General features: G+C 40.4%; 1 protein-coding gene across 1 annotated transcript in view; it reads left to right on the top strand.

Moving 5' to 3' along the window:
• The first annotated feature begins 613 nt into the window (after positions 1 to 613).
• The window catches only part of LOC107595150 (carboxypeptidase A6-like), a 26,342-nt gene continuing 8,255 nt past the window's right edge, over positions 614 to 18,700 (top strand). The window contains exons 1-8 of the mRNA XM_016285488.1: positions 614 to 901; positions 3,159 to 3,234; positions 13,577 to 13,701; positions 15,102 to 15,216; positions 15,901 to 16,002; positions 16,133 to 16,237; positions 17,922 to 18,023; positions 18,154 to 18,258. Of these exons, the coding sequence (XP_016140974.1) occupies positions 795 to 901; positions 3,159 to 3,234; positions 13,577 to 13,701; positions 15,102 to 15,216; positions 15,901 to 16,002; positions 16,133 to 16,237; positions 17,922 to 18,023; positions 18,154 to 18,258 (837 nt within the window). The 5' untranslated portion in view covers positions 614 to 794. The remainder of the gene's footprint in view (positions 902 to 3,158; positions 3,235 to 13,576; positions 13,702 to 15,101; positions 15,217 to 15,900; positions 16,003 to 16,132; positions 16,238 to 17,921; positions 18,024 to 18,153; positions 18,259 to 18,700) is intronic.

Here is an 18,700-nt window from a genome sequence, read left to right as displayed (position 1 = left end):
CGAGTATACTTGCAGTATAAAACTACTAAACTAGTAGTTTACTGAGACTATACTTCAAAGTGTACTAAAAATGCTACTACAAGTATTTAATTAGTAAACCATCAGTATACCTATAAGTTCATTTTTAGTATAGTTGCAGTACAAACTAAACATTTTGATGTAAACTAGTTGTGTACTCAAAGTTTACTACTGTTATATTTAAAGTATACTAGAAAGTGGGCCAATTTAGTCCCAATGAGTATTGAAATAGTACACTTACAAGTATACTACTAGTACACTGATATTTGTATAGGCTACTTACTACATAAAGTATACTTAAAATATACTTGAACTTTACTTAAGTATACTTACTAAAATAAACTTGAAGTATACTACTTTTTGGTAAGGGTACTTATTTAAATATATTTTGTAATGTGTATCTAAATATTTTGACTTGAAAAATTCAAAACCAGAACATCGAAGGCATCAAACTAACGCTGCAGGCAGCCCTGCAGCTTAATAAACTTGAGCACTTCCACTGATCTCACTCCAAACATGGATTCGGTTCCCAACCCCTCTCACACCCCGCATCACGTGACCACACTCCCAAAAAACACTTTAAAAGACTCGGGATAGCACCAGAATTCCCACATGAATGATTTCACACCTCTACCTCAAGAAATCGTCCCGGGAGCGGACACCCAGAACAGAAAAGTCTCACAGTTCCTTCCACTGGGATGATTTCCATTCAGCATCCATATGCACAGCGCAGCCTCTGATTAACTGCTCCGTTTTTATTTATATACCAATTTAATATGGCATTCCCAGACTTGTCCAGTAGTGTTTTACTCGGATGTGTTATTATTTTTAGCACCGTGCTCTATCCTGTCGACTCTTACTTCTACAACAACCGCTACTTCGGGTAAGTGTTTCATTCATTCAAAGTTTGTAAACTATTTGTAGTAGAGCGAAGAATGACTCGCGAACGAATCGTTCTATTGAACAGTTGAACGTTCTTGAATTTGTACTACAGTACACTCTACATAACATGATCAAATACATAGTGTTAAATAAAAATGTTTTTAACTAGATATTTATGTGCTTGCATTAAAAAAATAACGTGTAAAAAGCGCACGCGGTGACTGTGAATGGATAGAGTCGGTTCCTTCGAAAAGAACCGTCTGAATGAACCGATTCGTTAAAATGATTCCCGCTTCACATTTAGCGATAATCCAGGGCGTAGGAACGAGAGGGAGTTTGTAAAATAGTTTTGAAGCATTGAAGTGCACTCTGCGCCTCCACACATAAAGACTAGATATCTGTCTGTCTCTTCTTATGTCAACAGCGGCTTTATAAAACAAAGCAGTTTCTGCAGGCCAAGATTTTTTTCTTTGCTAAGGCTGAAAAGCACATCTTAGGCGACATCTTAAAATATGCAGTTGGTATAGACGGGTATAAGCTCGAAGTTCAAAGGCCTTGGTCATAATGGACGCTGATTGACACTTTGGCAAACATTATAAGTGTGATCTTTTTTTTTTCTTCTTCTTCTTCTTCTTTTTTTTGATAGATTGTCAGTTGGTTTGATGTTAATGACAATCAGAGATCAGATATTCAGACTAAATTTCCTGGCTGTACACTCTTAAAAATAAAGGCGCTTAAAAGGTTCTTCAAGCGATGCCATAGAAGAACCATTTTTGGTTTCACAAAGAACCATTCCGTCAAAGGTTCTTTAAATAACAATCTCTTTCTTACCTTTTTATAATTTGAAGAACCTTCTCTCGCCACAAAGAACCTTTTGTGAAACAGAAAGGTTCTTCAGATGTTAAAGGTTCTTTATGGAACCATTTAGACAAAAAGGTTCTTCTATGGCATCGTGAAGCACCTTTATTTTTAAGAGTATACTCTATGCTTATGGATCTCTCATCAGCAGTGTGATTCAAAAGATGCCTATTTTACTTTATTTTGTCTCTCTAGAGACCTAATTTCATAACTAAACTGGTATATCAATTTTAGGCAGTATTTGTACTTCCATGCTTTTTCGTAGCCTTGTTTATGAATTATTCAAGGCACAGATGCTTAAAAGAGCAAAACAATTCACAAAGAGGTGAAAATACTTGTTTTCTACTTGTCAGGGAGCAATATAAATGCTAACTCAGTCAGAGTGAGAACTGGGGAAACGCAGGCCTGTCAGAACATAAAGGGAAAGGGTGTAATGAAAAGGACACTTCCTCCCTGCGGTCTTCTGTGATATCACAGATATCACAATCTGAACGATGTTAACAACACAGTGCATTCTACGATGTGATGTTTTGGCTTCACTGATATTTTTGAGGGGGATGTTGCCCGACACTTCATTAAGACCAATGAAAAATGTCCAATGATGTGAGATTAGGAATGTTGCTACTTATCATAAGAATAGCTCTGAAACATCCAGTTATTTATGGCTCATAATAAACCTCATTCTCTCTGTAAATTTATAAGTATATGGTTGGACTTCCTCTCTTTCACTTTCAGTCTATGCTCACCAAGGCTGTATTTATTTAATAAAAAGCAGTAATATTGTAAAATAGTATTTATATATTAAAATAGTATACCATTTGTTTTCCAATTTAATAATTTAAAAAATGTAATTTAGTCCTGTTATGGAAAATTACTTCAGAAATCATTCTAATATGCTGATTCAAAGCTCAAAAAAAATTATTCTTATTATTAATGTTTAAAATGGTTGTGCTTAATATTTTTGTGGAAACTGTGACACATTTTTTAGGATGCTTTGATCAATTCAAACATTCAAAGAACAGCATTTATTATATATATATATATATATATATATATATATATATATAAAACATTTTTTTTTATTATTATTAATGTTGAAAACAGCTGTGCTGCTTAATTTTTTGTGGAAAGCCCTTTTTAAGGATTTTTTGATAAAGAAAAATTTCAAAAGAACAGCATTTATTTTTGAAATAGAAAAAAAAACATTATAAATGATTTTACTATCAATTTTGATCAATTTATCCTTGCTGAATAAATGTATTAATTTCTTTAAAAAAATACTGAGCCATAGTGTGTAAACATACAAAATAAATGTACTGTCAAAACTTGATCTCTGTATTTTGATTTGATTCCTGTGCCAGTGTATAATTTACAAAAACTGCAATGCTTTATTTCTGCAGTGATCAAGTGTTGAGAATAATCCCCAGCAGCAACACAGAGGTTCAAGCAGTCAAACAGCTTTTCCAAAACCTAACGGTGAGCACTTTGTTTCCCCATCAATACACATGTAACATTAAAAATGTGAAAGGAATCATGAGAAACAAAATCAAACCACATTGAAACCAATGTCACTGCTTTGGAGAGAATTTGTGTTATTTAAACGACTAATCATTTCTATCAAATCCATTTCTCCTCCAAATTCTTCATTTTTTTTCTTCCAAACTAAACTATTTTTAGTTTATCACAGTGCTAGAGCCTTTATCTTTTTTTTTGCACTATCACTGAGTCATTCTCCGCACCAGTGATGCATGAACATCCTCCGCTTCCTTTAAGAGTCAGGCAAGAGTTCCCTGCACCATATCCAGAAATAAGCTTCTGAACTGAGCTTTCTGTACAACACAGATACAGGCAGCAGAGAGAAATGTGGTACACTATACAAGGCAAATTAAACATCATCAATGGACCCTTATCGCATTTTTGTGGTTCTGTCTTGTAGTGCTATAAATGTACTAGATTTACAATGTTAAGAACTGTGGAAAAGTGTCAAAGTCTATAGCCATTCGCTTCCTCAAGGTTTGGCTAGTTAGCATAGTCCTGCTAGCCTCACCATTGACAGACCATTTAAATGAACTGTGTATTCTCAACATTTGTGCAAGCAACATTAACATCACAAATATTTCATTATATTACAGTAGGTGTTTTTCCAGTGACAGACTTTCTTTGTGTGTGAAATGGCCTTGTTTCTCTGTCTGCTGCCTTTGATGTCACTGCTCAGGAGCGTCTGAAAGGCTTGAGGAGACTTGGGTCATTTGATTGTTTCTGCTGTATTTTCTCAAAGTGACATCATCCCTGTTCACAGGCAACACGAAACGGAAACAGGACAAACTTAAAACATTTAAGTACAAACACATGCATCTCAGATGATCGAAAACAAGATATACTGATATGGCCATTTGAAGAAAATAGGTTTATAACCTCATAATAAAAACATGAATATTTAGACAAAACAGAGTATCACATTTAGTCCAAATCAAATTTTGTGTCCAAAATTCCTGCATGTATAGCTTAATCTTTGAGAACCTATAAAGAGATTTGGAAAATATTGATTAAATGTCTAGTGTGTGTGTAAGATGATCTCCGAACATAATCTCAAACTAAGTCATGATGATTCTTACAATGCTTGGTGTGGAGAACCCAACAAACTGGGATCACTGCGCTAACAGAGAGAAGTTTTTTTTTTTTTTAGGTCTGCACTCACACACAACCATCTGCAAACTATTAGATCAATTTAGTCATTGATTTTCTCTTGGCTGAAATAAGGTAGGAGTTCTCAAACAGGTGTCCAGGGACCCACAAGAGGAGTCTGCAGAAAATCTAAGAGAGAAAATAAAATGTTTTTTATCATTATATTTTCTTTGGCTTCAGTGCAATAACAATATAAATGCCAATGGGTCTCATTCACAAAGCATGCGTACACCCACATTTGTGCATAAAATCTGTGTACAAACATTTTCACAAAGAAATAATGATTCACCAAAAACTTTCATACTAAAATGTATTTTAAATTTACAACAACAACTGAAACCACACTTACACTCACATACAGCACATACTCTTGGTGGCCTTATAAACAGTGTTGGGGTAACGCATTACAAATAATGCAAGATTTATTTTTTTTCCCAAGTAACTAGTAAAGTAACGCATTACTTTTAAAGGTACTTTTTCAGATAAGTAACGCAAGTTTTCCAATTCATTCACTGACACCTCTCCTGTTCCTGTGTTGAGAGAAACTGATTGAGGTAAAGAGGCACTTCCTTCAGCCCGAGGCTTATTAATTTCACTTTTGGTGTGAAAAGGCTTTTACAGTTGCCAAAAATATAACTTTGGGTTTTTTGTTATTAAAAATGAATAAGCAAGCCCAGCTCAGGTGACAAAGGTTAACACAAAAGTTACAATGCATTACTTTAAGTAACGCACTTAGTTACTTTTTATGGAGTAACGCAATATTGTAATGCATTACTTGGAAAAGTAACTTTTCCCATGCAACACTGCTTATAACTACATTCAGAATAAATGTATATTTCATCTTCAATGTTTCATCATATACAACGAAGGAGTACAAAGCTCTCTCTGAATAACAACGCAGATATATGTGGATGTACAGACCCAATGTCGTCATATCATACTTTTATACAGTATATAAACGTTTTCATAGTATAAATTGGTCTTTATAAATTAAAATATATATCTGCATCCTTAGAATTCAAACGACCATCAAGTTCCCATCCCTTATGAGCAATACTCTCAGCTTCATTTAACACATTTTACCATATTTAATCTTTTCCACCGATTTAGAAACTGCTGTCAATCATCACTCTCACTAACATTCCTAACGCTTGTATAGTCGGGTGTTTTCTTTTTTTAACCCCCTGCTTTATTTAGAAGACATGTTCATAATCTCAATCTCATGCTTTCTTTGTGCATGCAAAATCTGCTTCAAGAACACAGCAGTCACACACATCAAAACAAACATGTCAAATCTGTTTCAACTGCCAGGTTTGTGAGCATCTGTTAGGAATGCAGCACAGCACTGAGGGGTTTTTCTGCATACAGAGTGGAACTATTCTATGACAGATATCCCTGCTTTTAAACAAGATTTGCAAATTGAAGGGTTGTATTTAACACAAGGCATATCATTTGAAATGCAAATATATATTATAAGCCAATATAATTCAGAACTGTGTTCAGTGCACCATTTCAGGTCTAGAAATAAGGTCTATAGGAAATATAGCCTGTGATCTACTCTGTTGCTGGTGTTAAGATGGGCCATTTGAATAGTTCTATTGTTTGTCATCTTATTAAATGGGCCTGTTGTTGTAGCCAAAGTCAACAGCGTAGTGACTTGGCAGGCGTACAGAGGAGGCTGATGATGCAAATCTGAGGTTATGCTTCAGGGACTGGTATCTCCGGCATATGTTGGCAATCTAAAGTGGTTTTGTGGATCCACACACAGACATAGATAATTTCAATCAAACGCTGTGATCATCGCTGAAGCTGTGTTTCAAGCTCTCTGTGAATGGGCTGAGTCAGCATGTCTCTGATCTACAGATTGTACAGCACTGGGAAAAGCTTTATCTGTAATCTCAACTCTGGTTCAAAGATCTTACAACGTGTAATAAACTGCTTGAATTTCAAGGACCTGATTTCTTTGCAAAGATTGCTTTATCTGTTAATTTCTCATTGTTTTGGATTTAATTTGTGTCCTAGACATATTAACCATGAACAAATTAATTAATTTATTTTGTGGCTAAATAGAACATATGTTCCCTTTCAGTCGGTCACTCTCGACGTCACGTCACTGACCGACGAATTGGGATCTCGCTTATGCCGAGTTCACGCTGCACGATTTTCAAAGATGTAGCATCACTGTTGGTTTCACACTGAACGACTATTTGGGGTAGCATTCAGTTGTTGCTGTGTTCACACTGCAAGATGGAACGACGACAGGAGGTTACACACTGCATGACTTTACAATAGGGAGAATCACCGATAACTCTGTCTGGTGCAGGGTTGCCAGGTTTTCGCTACAAAACCCGCCCAATTACTACTCAAAACTAGCCTGAAAATAGCCCAATTACTTTCGAGGGGGTCCCCCAGTAAAAATCGCATTCGGCGGGGGGGGAGGGGTAAAATACTTTTTTTTTTGGCGGGGTTCCCCTGGTACAATTCACATTCTAGGGCCTAAATATCACGTTATTGGGGTCGCTTCAACCTGCTGACATGAAAAACAACCGACGGCAATCGCGGATTGGGCAAGACGACAGGAGGTTACACACTGCATGACTTTACAATAGGGAGAATCACCGATAACTCTGTCTGGTGCAGGGTTGCCAGGTTTTCGCTACAAAACCCGCCCAATTACTACTCAAAACTAGCCTGAAAATAGCCCAATTACTTTCGAGGGGGTCCCCCAGTAAAAATCGCATTCGGCGGGGGGGGAGGGGTAAAATACTTTTTTTTTTGGCGGGGTTCCCCTGGTACAATTCACATTCTAGGGCCTAAATATCACGTTATTGGGGTCGCTTCAACCTGCTGACATGAAAAACAACCGGCGGCAATCGTGGATTTGGCAACACTGGTCCGCAAACTACGTTTCATATAACTCCTCCCCGAACTTCCCGCTGCCCTGTATCGTGCTCTCTCATTGGCTGCAGGTCATTGCCAATGTGTTTTTCAGTCAGAACTCATTTCACACAGCAGGATTGTGAATCGCCGACAGCTCCAGATATTTAGCATGCCAAATATTTCACGGGCATCAGCGACGCGTTGGCGATTCTCTCAGATCGCGTCTTTGATAATTCACACTGCGTGATTGTCACTCGCGTGAATGAGCTCCGATTTGCCTCCGATTTCAGGCATTTGTCTGCGATTTCGCAAAATCTGTTGGCGAGTGAAAAATCGGGCTAAAATCGTGCAGTGTGAACTCGGCATTAGAGTGACCAAACTACTGAGAGTGTAAACTAAACGAGCCAAAGCACATTGGCATGCGATGATTGCAACCAGCTGCCGCTGATCATAGCATGAGCATAAAAAGGCAGCCGGTGCTACGCATAGCAGCTTTTCGCTTCGGTCATATCGTTCTGCTCCTGATATCTGCTTCTGAAAAAACTCAACGAGTTCAGCGCGCTCTATAGAAGCTCTCGTGTTGGCAGAACGGCACTACAGCGGTAGTGGGTTTTTTCCCGTGTCGAGTGGGTTGCACACAACAGGCTGCACTATCACCTGTTTGTGTTGCAGGCGGTCATCTCCCCTGTGCGCTGCAGCGCATTAAAAGGGCAAACGCATTCACGGGTGAATGTCTTTTTAAAGACACGTCTTTTTAAAGATGCCTTTCACCCGTGCGTTTCTGGATGCGGTCGTTACCTGGTGCCAGGTGATGGTCACGATCGCTACCTCACATGCCTGACCGTTAAGCACACTGAGGTGGCCTTTGTGGCGGAGTTGCGGACCAGACTCCGTTTCCTGCAAAGGGGCGGGGTGCCCGTGCCTCTGCCTAGATCTAGGGCTCCCCCTGGCGGTCGCCGGGGGGACGCTACTTCTGGCAGTAGCCAGACTGGTCTTACAGTGATGGTGAGGATTTCCCCTCTGAGGAACCAACCTCCGAGGGCTCCTCCTTCCACCGGCACTTCGCAGCCAGTGGAGCCACCGAAAGAACAGGCTGGACCCTCTCGTGGGGTACCACTTGTATCCTTTGGTGCTCCCCCTGACGATCAGATGTCGATCGCTGCATTGGAGGGTCAGCCAGACCTTTCTGGAGATGATGATCCGGCAGTGCTGCCACCCTCTTGGCAGCCAGCAATGCCGGATACGGAAATGGTGGCTATGCTTGTCCGGGCCGCCGAGAGGGTCGGGCTCGAGTGGAAACCTCCACCGCGTCTCGGTCATATCGTTCTGCTCCTGATATCTGCTTCTGAAAAAACTCAACGAGTTCAGCGCGCTCTATAGAAGCTCTCGTGTTGGCAGAACGGCACTACAGCGGTAGTGGGTTTTTTCCCGTGTCGAGTGGGTTGCACACAACAGGCTGCACTATCACCTGTTTGTGTTGCAGGCGGTCATCTCCCCTGTGCGCTGCAGCGCATTAAAAGGGCAAACGCATTCACGGGTGAATGTCTTTTTAAAGACACGTCTTTTTAAAGATGCCTTTCACCCGTGCGTTTCTGGATGCGGTCGTTACCTGGTGCCAGGTGATGGTCACGATCGCTACCTCACATGCCTGACCGTTAAGCACACTGAGGTGGCCTTTGTGGCGGAGTTGCGGACCAGACTCCGTTTCCTGCAAAGGGGCGGGGTGCCCGTGCCTCTGCCTAGATCTAGGGTAGATGTCTGCGCGGGACTGATTTTTTTTAGTCCCTCTCCTGCAAGGTTATGTTCCGCTCCCACCCGCTCCCACTATATATTCACTCTTTGTTCGCCCGCTGTCCGCTTAGAATCATTTTCAACCCGACCCGACCGTTCCCGCTAAATTTAGATCTCATTTCCAGAATCTCACATTTAAATTTCCGCTACTGAAAGAAAGCGAGATGGGCTAACAAATAAAAGTGTAGTCTGCACAAAATTGTATATAATTCGTCTTGACAAGAGTCTTGTAGTTATTGACAGCAACTGCTGCCAACACAGTAGGGAAAAAAAGTGTCACAGAGAAAATTTAAATGTTGTAAAAAAAAATTTATTTCTTATTTTTATTTGTCTTGTCAGGATATAATTCGTTTAACATTTAAAACAATAGGAAAAAGTGTCACGGAGAAAAATAAATACAAATGTAGGTTGTACAGAAACAGCCTAGCTATTTTTATTCGTCTTGTCAAAATACAAAATTTGTTTAACATTTTGCTGTACACAGTAGGAAAAGTGTTGCAGAGAAAAATAAATAAATAAATAGGCTACGACATCTGTCATTTAAAATGATAGGCTAAGCAAAATATAAACAAAACCGAGTTGAACGTACTTCAGGGACAGCGCAGCCACACTTTGCTCCAACCTTATTCTGCTCTGTCACTCATCGACAACCTGCCTGTTCTGTCTGAGGACCGTATTTACCACCGGTAGGCTACACCGTGCTCTGAGCATCGTTATTCACATGCTGCGCACAGACCTCGCAAAAAAAAACAGTCCAGCGCAGACCTCTACCCTAGATCTGCATTCTTCAGGTCGATCGCTGCAAACCAATCTCAGTGACGGACGCACCCGAAGATGCGCTTCTGCGTGAGCATCTTGAACGGAAGCTTGTGAAGGGCCCGGTTCAAGACGTGCAGATCCAAGATTGGTCTTAACCCACCACCTTTCTTGGGTACAATGAAGTAAGGGCTGTAAAACCCCAACCTCATATCGGCTGGAGGGACCGGCTCTATCACATCTTTCGCCAGTAGGACTGCGATCTCTGCACGCAAGACAGGGGCATCTGCCACCTTCACTGAAGTGAAGTGGATGCCCCTGAACTTGGGAGGACACCGGGCGAACTGAATCTTATAGCCGAGTCTGATGGTGTGAAGGAGCCAACTAGACGGACTGCGGAGCGCTAGCCAAGCTCCCAGATACCTTACAAGTGGCACCAAAGGAACCACCAACGTACTCGCGGTGGGGCAGCGAGGGGGAACGCAGGGACCCGACACGGGCGTCTCGCTGCCGGTCCGAAGCGAGCCTCTATCCTCTAGAGTCAGAAGCATCTGAGGTCGCTTCGTTCCATTCACATTCCAGGCTTGCACAACTGGCAGCGATGAGCTGTCACGAGCTGCGCTTCCCGGGGAATGGAGACTCCATCCCCAGATGGTCCAGCTGATTTGGAGACGTTTCGGAGCCTACTAAGGATCTACTGACTAAGGGATGTGGCACCCGCGTCCAGACCTCTGGAAACTTCATGTCTGGTCCCTGGACAGGACGTGGAGGTTCTAGGTGACCTACCCCAGGAGGTAGTTGACACAATCACTTCGGCAAGAGCACCGTTATGAGACACGCTTACGCCTTGAAGTGGAACCTGTTCTTCGAGTGGTGTTCTTCTCATCGAGAGGACCCCCGGAAATGCCCGATCAGAGTCGTGCTGTCCTTTCTGCAGCAAATGTTGGAGCAAAGGCTGTCTCCCTCCACCCTTAAAGTCTACGTGGCTGCGATTGCTGCCAACCACAACCCCGTGGAAGGGAAGTTGGTGGGGAAGCTCCACGGCCCCCCTCTATACCCTCTTGGGACCTGTCTCTAGTGCTCCGAGCACTACAGCATGGCCCATTCGAGCCTTTGCAGACAGTTGAGCTAAAGTTTTTATCAATGAAGACTCTGCTCCTGCTTGCACTGGCCTCCATCAAGAGGGTAGGGGACCTGCATGACTCCCAGAAAATCATGAGGCCCCGGCCTGGCTATGTGCCCAAGGTTCCCACTACTCCCTTCGGGGATCAGGTGGTGAGCCTGCAAGCGCTGCCACCGGAGGAGGTAGACCCAGCCTAGTTTTCCTTTGTCCCGTCCATGCTTTGAGATGTTACGTAAACCGGACACAAAGCTTCAGGACCTCAGACCAGCTCTTTGTCTGCCACGTAGGCCAGCAGAAGGGGAATGCTGTCTCTAAGCTGAGGATGGCCCACTGGATAGTGGATGCCATCACCCTGGCTTATCAGGCACAGGGTGTGCCCTGCCTGTTCAGGTTGTGAGCTCACTCTACTAGAAATGTTGCATCCCCCTGGGCGCTGGCTCGTGGCGCCTCACTGGCAGATATCTGTAGAGCTGCGGGCTGGGCGACCCCCAACACGTTCGCTAGCTTCTATAGCCTTTGTGTGGAGACGGTATCCTCCTGTGTTCTCACCTCAAACGGGTAGAAGCACTGAGAGGCCCTGGTTAGTGTCGGCTTGCTAAAACTGCTCCAGAGTGTCCGTACTGTAGACCCTGTCGAGCTCCTCCATCCCCTCGGCAGCCAGACGTGGCGGAACGTCCGGCGCCAGGCTCTCACTTGATCCGTGAGAAGCGATAGAGGGCTGGGTTCCATATGTAGAGACCTAAGTGGATCCCATATGTGTAAAGTCCACAGTATAGCCTCAGAGCCCGTGTTTCCCCGGCAGACTTCTGCCATTTCTAAGAGTGTTATAATCACCTCTAATCTTCCATATGCGCCTAAACGGTCGTTTATATGTGTAAGTGCTTCCTAAACCTCCTTCGGGAAGGATGGGGCTTCCGCAACGTTCCTGTTCCAAGTAGAATGGGTACGTTTTCCCAGTGTTATCCAATCTCACTGAGTGGCTACGACAACAGTGACTGGCCTTCTTGTTGCGAGCCCTGGCCTACACCAACACCAAAAAGGGGCGCAGGCGGCTCGCACAGGACACTGGAAGGGGCAGCATCCATGGCGCTTTGGTAGGGATCACAATTTGTCTGTCACCGACGTGACGTCGAGAGTGACCTACTGAAAGGTAACGTCTCGGTTACATATGTAACCCTCGTTCCCTGAAGGAGGAAATGGAGACATCATGTCCCGTCGCCACGGCTGGTGTACCACCGTTGAGTGGCCGGGTCACCGGCTCGGCTCCTCAGCGAAAACCTGGTATGCGTTGCACCAGCTGCCTTTTTATGCTCGCGCTGTGATCAGCAGCAGCTGGATGCAATCATCGCATGCCAATGTGCATTGGCTCGTTTAGTTTACACTCGAAGTAGATTGGTTTCTCTAAGCGAGATCCCAATTCGTCGGTCACCGACGTGACGTCTCCATTCCCTCCTAACCGAGACGAACTGAACATTATAAACCAATTAGAAACCATATGTTCTGAACATTATAAAGCTGTTCCTATGTTTAAATTTAAATTGTGTGTGGAATATAGCTAGGTAAGACTTTAGTATAGGGACCAATTCTCACTATTAAGTTGCTTATTAGCATGCCTATTATTAACAATATTGGCTGTTTATTAGTAGGTCTACTTATAAAACCACATATTCGGTGGTTACCAATACCTAAACTTAACAACTACCTTACTAACTATTAATGGGCAGCAAATTTGGAGTTTATTGAGGCAAATGTCGTAGTTAATGGTTTGGTGAGAATTGGACCTTAAAATAAAGTGTGACCAAAGCGGAAGTTCAGAACACTCTTATGGCAGTTTGTAACAATTTTACATTTTGGCGAATTGGAGGTGAATTGATAATATGAAATCATTGAATTTCATTTTGTATGTTTTGTGTAATCTGCTTTATAAGCCAAGTTTGACTGACTGTGGACCTTCATGCTTTGTTTTTCTAATGAAAATTAATAAATAAAAAAAATAAATGCACATTTTTGTACAAATCAAATCATACAAATTCACATCAAATTGACAAAAAATATTCTAATGAGATCAGGTTGAATAGTAAAAATTGGATGTTGGACTGACTTTCTTCTGCGTAAATTCAGATGTTTCCTACTTCTCAGGTGTTTTTCCCTAGCAAAAATACACCAGTATAATCCCACAACTCTGCAACCAAAAGAGATGTGAAGTAATTTCTTAAATTTGTCCCAGATCAGATTTTCTAAGCTGTACTTGCATTAATTTAATAGCTATTTTAATAACTATTCAGCAAAAACATTGAACTCTGCTCCTCTTAAATTCCTTATAATCAGATTTTACTCGCATTTTTACATATTCAGTATTCATTGTGTCATGATCAGTTATAACACACATGAAAACCAGTGGCATCAAACCTGGTCTACCAAAACTGAATATGAACACCTGAGATATGGCTATGTCAGTGATGTTTGAGAAAGATATTTCTACAGCAGAAAGAAAGTCATACAGGGACAGAATAACATGAGGGTGAGTAAATGATGACAGAATAGGAACAACATTCCTGCTTGATTGACAATGATGTTCTGCAGGTGGACCTTTGGAAGCCCAACAGTGCATATATGATTCAAGAGAACAGCCAAGTAGACGTTCATGTGGGACGGAACAAGACGCAATGGCTAAGAAGACGTCTTCGCCAAGCGCACATCCACTATGAGTGAGTCACCTTTTCCTCCCTTGGGACTTATATTAGAGTGAACTTCTCTCTTGTACTCCTGCGGGTGAAACATCGGTTTCTGGGGGACACACATTTGAGTTCTACTCTGATTCTTCAGACTTTGATTTGCGTGTGTCGAAGGATACAGAAATGAAAGCTCGATTCAGAGTAGTCTTTCAGCCGCTCGCTCCATCAATCATCCAGATCAGCAGCAACAATGAAGCTTATCTCACGCGCCGCAGCCAGAAGCACTTTCATTGTCATCCCTTTCCCCAAGGAGGCCTTTTCTTCTATACCTCCTCTCCTTCTCATGGCTGATGTATTTGAGCATATTTACACGCAGAAGTGATACCTCAGAGGATTCTGGGTAATGGGACAGGTTGCGAAAGAGAAATGTATGCGTCTAGTGCTTTGTTTACTCTAGTTTAGTTTAAAAACCTCCTCCTTTGCTTGTTTTGGTTTTGACAGGACAGATAGATAAATTGTAGCATTTTCATTCCTTCCTCCATATCCTTAGCCAAAAAAATAAATAAATAACATGTTGGTGATATTGAGTCTACCTAACTTTAATAAGGAAGAAGAAAACACTTTAATTTTTCTCATTGTTATTTGTGTAAAAATTCTAATTCTAATAAAAAATAAATAAATAAAAATGAATAAATAACTTCATGATCATGACCCTGGTGCAAAGCACTTTGCATCAAAATGCTGGGTTAAATGTTTAACCCAACCTTCTGGGTAGTTTTATTTAACTCAACTGTTGTTTAAAAATTACTATATCGCTGGCTTAAAATGAACCCAAAATAGGTTGTAAAATCAGACACATAATTACTAGAGGCATCAGCAATAATCAAAAGGTGAACATTTATTAATAAGAATTTAAAAAAATACATTCTTTCATTATTATTCATTCAACTTATTAATACAAATTAATTTATTGAACATATAATACATGTTCATTTCCAACCTATTTTGGGTTCATTTTAAGCAATAAATATAGTCATTTTTAAGCAATAGTTGAGTTAAATAAAACTAACAAGAGGTTTGGGTTAAACAATTAACTCAACCGCTGGGTCAAAACAACCCAGTCGCTGGGTTTGTCCATATTTCGCCCAGCACTGGGGTTTTTTTAACGCAGCATTTTTTAGAGTGTACTTTCCAAATAAACTGCATTAATGAAGTGAAAATAAATAAGTACAGTAAATATGCTACATAATAAACTATAGTACAAATTTACTAAATATACAAACAGAATATTAAAATATTTTTTCTGTAGCTCTGGTGTCATGCAGAAATTGCTGAATGTCTATAAGCATCCGAGTAACCCTGAAAATTGCCATTAAACCGTTAGATACACAGTGCATGTGCTTTCAACATTCCTTCCCTGACTGTCTCCACAGGGTGCTCATTTCCAATCTCCAAACCGAAATTGAGAAACAGATCGGACACCAAACCTCCAGGAAGCGCAGATCAGAATTCCAGTATGACTATGAAGTGTACCATCCTTTGGAAGATGTGAGTGCGTGGATGAAAATTCATATGCATGGTAATTTTTATGTAGAGAGATGAAGAAGACCGAGATCAAATAGATTTTTTTTTTCTGTCTGCCATCTTTCTCAACAGAAGCTTGACTTTCGCAGGCTAACTAACAGCTTTTGATTGAGAAGTGCGTTTGTATTCAGTTGTGGCCCGTGAGCAAGAAAAACAGATTTTGGGAGGTTTTCTTCGGTGCCGTCCTAACCCATCATTAAACCTTTACTCACAGGTCTTCTCCCTCAGACCGAGTGCCAACTTTAAAAGAACACGCTGATACAACTTCAGCTCTGTGATTTAGTCCCATGACAAGATGATGAATGGGAAAACCTTCAGAGTAGACGAGGGCTGGATTACATTGTTTTATGGATATAAATCCTCTAGTACTCTTATAAAAAAAACATCTGTAAAGAATGCATCCGTTAATATTTCAAATCTTGAGCTTAGCTTTAACATATTAAAATAATCAAGTCAAGACAAGACAAACATTTCTCTACAAGAAAAACTTCCGATGCTACAGGTTTTGTGTGTATATACAGTTGTGGTCAAAAGTAGGACAGACCTGCAAAATTAAATGTGTATAAATGTGTACAAAGTTTTGAATTAATACAAGCTGCATGTTAATCTGGAGAATATGGGTCAAAATCTTTTCACCCTTATCGACAGATCCAGAGTTGGATGTTTGAGATGAACCGGACACACCCACACCTGGTGGAGCTGTTTTCTATTGGTCAGTCCTATGAAGGACGGCCCCTCTATGTGCTCCAGGTAAAGACTGATGGGAAAGATGGCTAAATTTATAAGCACTCTGTAAAACACGCGCACACACACACACACACACACACACACACATATATATGGACTTACCAAACAGTGTTCTCTGCCCCTCTCCTGTCAGTTAGGAAAGAGAACACGTCCCTTTAAGAAGGCAGTGTGGATAGACTGTGGAGTGCATGCAAGAGAATGGATTGGTCCAGCTTTCTGCCAATGGTTTGTGAAAGAGGTGTGTACTGTGTTATTCCTTCTGTTTGTCATTGTTCACGTCATGCTGATATTTAAATCACTGCAAAGCAAAAACAACAAAATGTTTATGCAGCATATGGTGGAATCCGAAAGACTGAGACCACTATTGAAAATGTTTGAATATATTTGAATATATCATAATTAGTGCTGTCAAACGATTAATCGCGATTAATCGCATCCAAAATCAAAGTTTTTGTTGACGTAATATATGTATGTGTACTGTGTATATTTATTATGTATATATAAATACACACACATGCATGTATATATTTAAGAAAAATTTTGTTTATATATGAAATATATTCATATATAATATAAATTATATGAATATAAATATATACATGTATTAATTATATGTAAATATTTTTAAAATATATACTGTATGTGTGTGTATTTATATATACATAATAAATATACACAGTGCACACACATATATTATGTAAACAACATTTTTTTATTTTGGATGCGATTAATCGTGGTTAATCGTTTGACAGCACTAAAAAAAAGTTTGTGTGTAAATGTGTGTCGGTTTTTTCCAGGTTTATATTTGATTTTGAATCCCAAATTTTGAATGTGGTGTAAGAATCAGATCATTCTTACACCCAGGCGAAAAAAAGTGCACTTCTATAATTGACTTTAAGTGCTCTATTTTTCACGCACTAATTTTGTACTTAATATACAAAAAATTATTCTTTAGTACTTCTTAAAGGGGTCATATGATGCTGCTAAAAATAACATTATTTGGTGTAAAGAAATGCGTTTATGCGGTTTAAGGTTAAAAAAACACATTATTTTCCACATACTGTACATTATTGTTTCTCTTCTATGCTCCGGCTTTCTGAAACGCGTCGATTTTTACAAAGCTCATCGGTCTGAAAAGCGAGGTGTGCTCTGATTGGCCAGCTATCCAGTGCGTTGTGATTGGCCGAATACCTCAAGCGTATGACGGAAATGTTACGTCCCTTACCATATTGTGATGATGCCCTGTCAGGCCGGAGCGATGATTCAAAAACATGAAAACCCATGACTGCATTTATGATCGGAGAAATGACAAACAAAATATTTGCTTTAAATATATAAAATATAAAAACTCTTTAAATATAAAAGACGTACTTACAGTTTTTGAGTCAGAACAGCCGACATTGTAGTCTACTCTCCCAGGATCAGGAAACGGTCCTCCATAAAATGTGCTGCACACATCTGAATATTTGGGTTGAACTGTTCTGGAACAGTGTTGTAAATACAACTTAACCACTGATTTCTAGTCGTGTCCATTTTTGGAAGACCAAACAAAGTAGTTTCGCTTTCACAACGAAACACAGCATCAAACACGGCGGGCTTGAGTGAGCAGAGACCGGGGGATAAAGTGAGGAATGGCCGGAGGGCTAGAGTGAGCAGAGGCGGCGGATTCGACGAAGGAGGCTTGCAGCATCCACGTGAGGACCCTGGGCTGGACTACGCTTTGTCCACGGTGACAAGACAAACATTTCTCTACAAGAAAAACTTCCGATGCTACAGGTTTTGTGTGTATATACAGTTGTGGTCAAAAGTAGGACAGACCTGCAAAATTAAATGTGTATAAATGTGTACAAAGTTTTGAATTAATACAAGCTGCATGTTAATCTGGAGAATATGGGTCAAAATCTTTTCACCCTTATCGACAGATCCAGAGTTGGATGTTTGAGATGAACCGGACACACCCACACCTGGTGGAGCTGTTTTCTATTGGTCAGTCCTATGAAGGACGGCCCCTCTATGTGCTCCAGGTAAAGACTGATGGGAAAGATGGCTAAATTTATAAGCACTCTGTAAAACACGCGCACACACACACACACACACACACACACACATATATATGGACTTACCAAACAGTGTTCTCTGCCCCTCTCCTGTCAGTTAGGAAAGAGAACACGTCCCTTTAAGAAGGCAGTGTGGATAGACTGTGGAGTGCATGCAAGAGAATGGATTGGTCCAGCTTTCTGCCAATGGTTTGTGAAAGAGGTGTGTACTGTGTTATTCCTTCTGTTTGTCATTGTTCACGTCATGCTGATATTTAAATCACTGCAAAGCAAAAACAACAAAATGTTTATGCAGCATATGGTGGAATCCGAAAGACTGAGACCACTATTGAAAATGTTTGAATATATTTGAATATATCATAATTAGTGCTGTCAAACGATTAATCGCGATTAATCGCATCCAAAATCAAAGTTTTTGTTGACGTAATATATGTATGTGTACTGTGTATATTTATTATGTATATATAAATACACACACATGCATGTATATATTTAAGAAAAATTTTGTTTATATATGAAATATATTCATATATAATATAAATTATATGAATATAAATATATACATGTATTAATTATATGTAAATATTTTTAAAATATATACTGTATGTGTGTGTATTTATATATACATAATAAATATACACAGT

Source organism: Sinocyclocheilus grahami, unplaced genomic scaffold, assembly GCF_001515645.1.
Source record: "Sinocyclocheilus grahami isolate Dianchi unplaced genomic scaffold, SAMN03320097.WGS_v1.1 scaffold197.1, whole genome shotgun sequence".
In the NCBI taxonomy this organism is placed as follows: Eukaryota; Metazoa; Chordata; class Actinopteri; order Cypriniformes; family Cyprinidae; genus Sinocyclocheilus; species Sinocyclocheilus grahami.
This window is presented reverse-complemented; position numbering and strand designations above follow the sequence as displayed.